We start from the raw sequence: 5,877 nt of genomic DNA, 5'->3' as shown, positions 1-5,877 counted from the left end.
TATATAATATCTACCTACACATTAACTATGATATTAATTAATCTTATTATCTATCATGTTATGTAAACTGAAATCTTCAATAATAAATAGTCATATTCGACCGTCGAGCTAACATTTTACCTCCTATTAATTGCTATGCAGTAATAATTAGGCATATTTTTTTGTTTTGTACAATAATACTCATAAATTATAATGTACGGTAGGCCCCGTGCAAGAACTTCTCAATAATAACAAGTATATACAGTTATAGATGGTTTATTTAACACATTTTTACATTGGTATTAGTAGAATATTTTTACATTTTTATAAGCTGTACATTGAATAAATAAAAAACACAATCTTAACGAAATTCTTGTGGCCGTTTTTTTTCTTCAAATATGTCATCGTTGAAACGTCCGCCGCCGCTGGGGCGGATTTCCACGAGTCTGCCGCATAGATCCGGCTGTACGAGCGGTGGCACGGGCCGGGTTGACTGCGAGGTCATCGGTGATGTCTGGCAGCATACACCCGCAACTCCGGGAACTTCCGCCGTGGCGTCCGCCGAAACCACACGTAGTCTACGACCGTACGGCTGAAAAAAAAATCGTTTATCATCAGTTACGCACTCTATTGTCGAGACCATTGATAACCAGTTTTTTCTCATCAACCACGCGGACGCGGACGACGTTTGGTTCCAGCATGACGGCGCCACGACGGACGTTCCGCACGAACGGCTCGAGGGCACGTGTTTATCTCTCGCAGAGGTCACGTTAATCGGCCCAGCCAGAACGTTTTCCGGAGATGCGCAGGTCTATGTCGCCGCAATCGCCGGATGCCCTCAAAGTCGACACGACCCAAGCCGTCGTGCTCAAGCTCAGCCGGATCCGTGCGGGGGCAGAGTCGTTGAAAATCCACCTGTCGCATCCCCGTGCCACCGTGCGAAGCCGCGGCCGACGTTTCAACCGTGTCATATTTCATAAGCAACCGGCCTTTCAAACAGATCAAGAATTTCGTTAAAATCGTCACAAACATATTAATACTATGGATAACTTAAAGGTTGACATCGTCGACGCCCAAAAGCAGTGTGCTCGTCCGAGTGCGAGCAACCGAGTGCGAACAGCCGGTTGTCAATTGCTGCTTGGTTCATGATTACATAACTGAACGCTCACTGAAATCATCAAGGGGTAGTAATTAGATTAATAGTGAGGCGTGTGTTATAGTCCCTAAAAAAAAAAAAAAAACTGCTATTATTTGTATTTTCACTTACCGCCCTTATTGGCCATCTGCACGTTCCTAGGGCGGCGGCGGCGGGGACCATTTTCGAGCTGGTACAATGCCGTTTGGGTGCAATTTAAGCGATGCGTTTTTTTCCCTAATTTGAACTTTAAATCGTTTAGCTCGTCTGTCTTTATCTCCATCTCGCCCAAGTGTGCCGATTCTCTTTTTTTCATTTCTTTCTGCAGTACTTGGTATTTGTTTACTATGTCGTTGTACTTTGACTCAAGATTCTCTTTTTCTTCCTGCAGCTTTTCCAATTTGTTTAATATTTCGTCGTAGTTGGATTGTAGCTTTTCATTTGCTCCCTGCAGCTTTTGCCATATCGATTCTAACATTTCTTTTTCTCCCTGCAGCTTTTGAAATATCGATTCTAGCAATTCTTTTTCGCCCCGCAGCTTTTGAATTTGGTTTAGTATGTCTGCGTTATTTGATTCTAGCTTATCATTTTCTCCCTGCAGCTTTTGACACATCGATTCTAGCTTTTCTTTTTCCGCTTGTAGCTTTTGACACATCGATTCTAGCTTTTCTTTTTCCGCCAGTAGCATTTTAATTTGGTTTACTACGTCGTCATAACTTGATTCTAGATTATCTTTTTTTTCCTGCAGGTTTTGACGTATCGATTCGAGCTTTTCGTTTTCATGCTGCAGCATTCGCATTTTGTTTACTACATCATTGTAACTTGACTGTAGCTTATCTTTTTCTTCATGCAGCTTTCTCATTGCGTCATTGCTATTTGAAAGCACTCGCGCCCATTCGTTGTTTAAGTTGTCGATTTCTCTTGCGTGCTCACGACGCAATCTCTCATACTCCGCGGCGTACTTTGCGGCGCATTTCCTCTGTTTATAGTTATAATTATTATTATTATTATTTAAGAAGCACCGAGGCATTAGGGTAGGTTTACTGGACTGTCGATACTTACATTGTAATAGAGAAAACCAGCGCCGGTCACGACGCCGCCCGCTAATGCCGCCGCAATGTATTCATACATCCTTTAAAGACTTCGGTAAACTTGGAATGACTTGGAATGACTTGGAATGACTTGGAATGACTTGGAATGACTCGTAACAACAAAAAATACGTTTCGCGTTGCGTGTCTGTTCGACGTCTGGTGAAACATTGGTTGTTTACTCGAGGTCGCTAACAAGTAATATTAATACTGAAATCGGCCAGCACAAAAGCCTAATAACTAAAAGCCTAACAACAGCTGTTATTACCTACACAGGTGCATATTGCTGTCGACCGAGTAATTAGTGCTGAACCGATGGATTTACGATTGGAAAAATAGACACATACCGTAGACACAAGCTGTAGCACATATTATATCAAACCCTTCGACTAGCATATACATGCATTTGTCGTCCCCTGAGATCTTTCCTTTGTCCGTGGCTCGACACCGTCGAGTGGGGCCAGTAAGACAACATTTTGTAGGCAACATTAAGCAACATCAGGCCGAGGCCCTGAGACCGGCGGAAGACGCGAAACTAGCAGGGTACGTCGTGGTTAAGCGCAGTAGTTTTAGTGGCAAATCGCGGCGCTAACAACCGCTGTTTCTTCGCGCGCCTGGCATCGTCGGACAGACCGTGATCTCGTGGATCTAACGAGGGATCGAGCGGCCTTCTATACGCCCTAGCGGCTGAGAAATCCGGGAAAACTCCCATTTTCATTTGAAAATTAGTAATTTTCAGGCTTTGTTATTTTGCATAGCAACGGCCACCGGCGGCCGGGTAAGTTTTTTGGTTTTGGCGGGTTTTCGGTCAAGGAGTGGATTTTTATGCCATTTTGACGTCGGCGACCTGTCTGAATCGCGCCAGAACCTTATTGTAAAGGGCTGGTGACCCTAAGACAAAGGGTAATGGCGAAAAATCGCGTTTATTGTTAGTGGGGCCGTAACATATGGGGTACAATCGACCATTACCGTACATGTTTTCTCAAAAAAAAAAAATGAAAAACCCTATCACCACTAAGTCTTACAACATAAAACCGTCGTAGTCTTTGCCCTTAAGTACTTGAAGGTTTTTTGGATTTTGAGCGACGATAGGTACGGGTTTTTTGTGACGTTTTTTTTTTAGGGCAAAGTCGTTTCGACGGCCAACTCATTTTATTTTTTTTGTCATCACCGAGAAACGCTGTCACGTCTTGTCACGGCTTTATATAATAGTACACAGTGCTTTGGTGTCGTTAAACGCCCTTTTACCGGTACGGGGTGCCGGTCGACGGGGAGTTTTTTTTGTTTTGTCGAGCTCATGAGTACTTAAAACCTATGTCCATATCTGTTATCTTTGCCGGCGTATTAGGCTGATCGGATCACTGTAGTTATTCTTCTAAAGAGAAAGAAAAAATTGTGTAATATAAATCCGCTGACGATAATAGATTTTTTTTTTGTCTAGAAGCCGATAGGTCAAGTTAAATTGATTTTTTTTGAGGCTTCAAATGTTTCTAACCGTTGAAATATAAATTAAAAAATAAAAAAAATACAAAATAGGTAGCTTTGCCTGGACTCGATTCGAACCCGAAACCTCTTGATTATTAGTTCAAAGTGTTAACCGTTACGCCACTAAGACATATTCACTACTAATAGGTAATTGTTTGGGTATTTAACGTGGAACCGTTTAACTTCACTCAAAAAAAGTTGACATAAAAAAATTTTAAAAAAATATTGAAGTCATTAATCGAGAGGAGTTTGCATACTTACACACGGACAGTAGAAATATATATATATATATATATGCTTAATGACGTCAGCACTGTGAACGACCCCTGCCATAAGACATGTCCATGTCAAAAAAAAAAATGCAGTCAGAACGATTGAACGTGGTAACTAATAAAACGAACCCCAATCAGAGGGTGGACAAGTAATATAACAAAATAATTTGAAAAATTGAACTTTTTCTTATTCATTTTCAAGTAAATGCATAAATGTCGCGGGTACGCCGTCTTTAGGTCAGAGAATTCGGTCAAGGTGGCTTTAAACTAGAATATTATGAGATAGGACAAAATAACAAAATATAATATATTTAAAACACTGACAAGATAAGAGTGCACTCTATATTCGAGAGATTAAACAAACACTATAATGTATTCCGAATGCACGACTCGGTCATGATCTGCCCTTATCTAACTTTTGAAGACCTTTATTTTATGGTCTCGCCCCATTCCGGTTTAATATTTTCCGGATCGTTTCTTTTTTTTACGATGCTATCAATATACCTGTTTATCCCTCCTTCTCTCTCTCTCTCTCTCTCCAGCTCATTTGCTTCCACGTACAAAATGACAATATTTTAGGTATAATATTTTTAAAAAAAACTGAACTGAAAAATGTCCGTTATATGGGTTGGAATGCAGTATTGTCCAGTATTGATTCGTTGTCTAATTTGCTTTGGTCGTTCATACCAAACGATACCTATTCAAATAGATATATGAATTATGACTATATAATATGAAAACATTTTCGAATATTGATTTAGCAGGCACGTCGTCGACTCTAATTACTGTTGTAAACCATTCCTACCCCGTGCTGCCCGACAAATCCCATTAGAGAACCCCAAAAGGATTTATTATCCGGTATACGGCTGGATGTAGACAATTTAGCTGCATTTACTATTCCGAACACGACTCGAATAAATAGGACTTTTGTCTTTGGAAAGAGGCAAATTTGGATTATTATTACAGATATCGCATTTCATACGGTGCCCACTCGAGTGCCCGTTAAAAAGTCTTAAAAAAAAATTAACAAAAAATGCAAAAAAAATTCTCCTTTGGCTCTTCTGATCTACTGTTACTCGTTCTTTAATCTTCGCTAAAAATCTTCGCTACATGTCATAAAAATAGACATGTCTGTTTTTTCTGGTGAGCCCTTGAATTTTGACTGATCGTATAGGTAAACATTTTATTTTTTAAACAATTAAATTCAAATAAATTATAAAACTGTTAATTCATTTACTTACTGGAATGTTTAATATTTCTATTGAATTAACAGGATGAAAATTGTCCAGTCCAGTAATGTCAGCCTGTATGTCTGTCGGTTCATCCTTATATTACATCATAATATTAAATACCGTCAAATTAATGTAATTACTAAAAAAAGTCGAATTATTCACTTACTGAATCATTGAATACAACTTTTGAACAAGGAGGCCCAACGTTTTTAAACTGAGATGTCCGGTGAGCTAGTCCAACCCTGAATTTATACCTAACATTAAATTTTGTCGTAAAAAATGGCGCACACCCGCCTATCACGTGCGTGCGCTCGAATGGGACCTTCTGGTTGGCTGATTGAACGCTATTGTGTAAACGAAAAACAGCAGCCATTTTCTAACAAGGGCAGGGCACAGTAAAGGCGTGACGGATTTTCTTCAAATTGCGAATATAAATGTTATTTATTTTTATGTTTTACATCATTTATTATACTTCTCGTACAGATGATTGAATTACACATTTGTTTTGTATAATTGCACTATTTTAGAATTCAACCTGTAAAGTTGTAGGACTATTAATACACGTTAATGATTAATTACACTTATGACATATTATGACTATTACATAGTAAAAAAAAATGTTGTTTTACTCGTTTACTAGTTTTTTAAATTCAAATGTTACAATTTTTATTTAAATCGCCAAAAG

General features: G+C 39.2%; 1 protein-coding gene and 1 long non-coding RNA gene across 2 annotated transcripts; both read right to left on the bottom strand.

Moving 5' to 3' along the window:
- Positions 1-1,238: 1,238 nt before the first annotated feature.
- LOC126842050 (golgin subfamily A member 6-like protein 22) lies at positions 1,239-1,976 on the bottom strand. The gene has a single exon (XM_050578905.1). It carries the CDS (start codon positions 1,974-1,976, stop codon positions 1,239-1,241), a length of 738 nt encoding a protein of 245 aa, XP_050434862.1.
- Positions 1,977-3,471: 1,495 nt separating this feature from the next.
- On the bottom strand, positions 3,472-5,439 carry LOC126842051 (uncharacterized). Its single transcript, XR_007686258.1, has 3 exons — positions 5,359-5,439; positions 5,202-5,285; positions 3,472-3,578 (listed from the first exon to the last, which is right to left on the bottom strand). It is a non-coding gene; the product is annotated as an uncharacterized LOC126842051 (long non-coding RNA).
- Positions 5,440-5,877: the final 438 nt, after the last annotated feature.

This window comes from Adelges cooleyi, unplaced genomic scaffold (assembly GCF_023614345.1).
Source record: "Adelges cooleyi isolate 19-005CV unplaced genomic scaffold, UGA_ACOO_1.1 ACOO_flye_CR_arks_rails_tigmint_CR_PRNA_419, whole genome shotgun sequence".
Lineage (NCBI taxonomy): Eukaryota > Metazoa > Arthropoda > Insecta > Hemiptera > Adelgidae > Adelges > Adelges cooleyi.
This window is presented reverse-complemented; position numbering and strand designations above follow the sequence as displayed.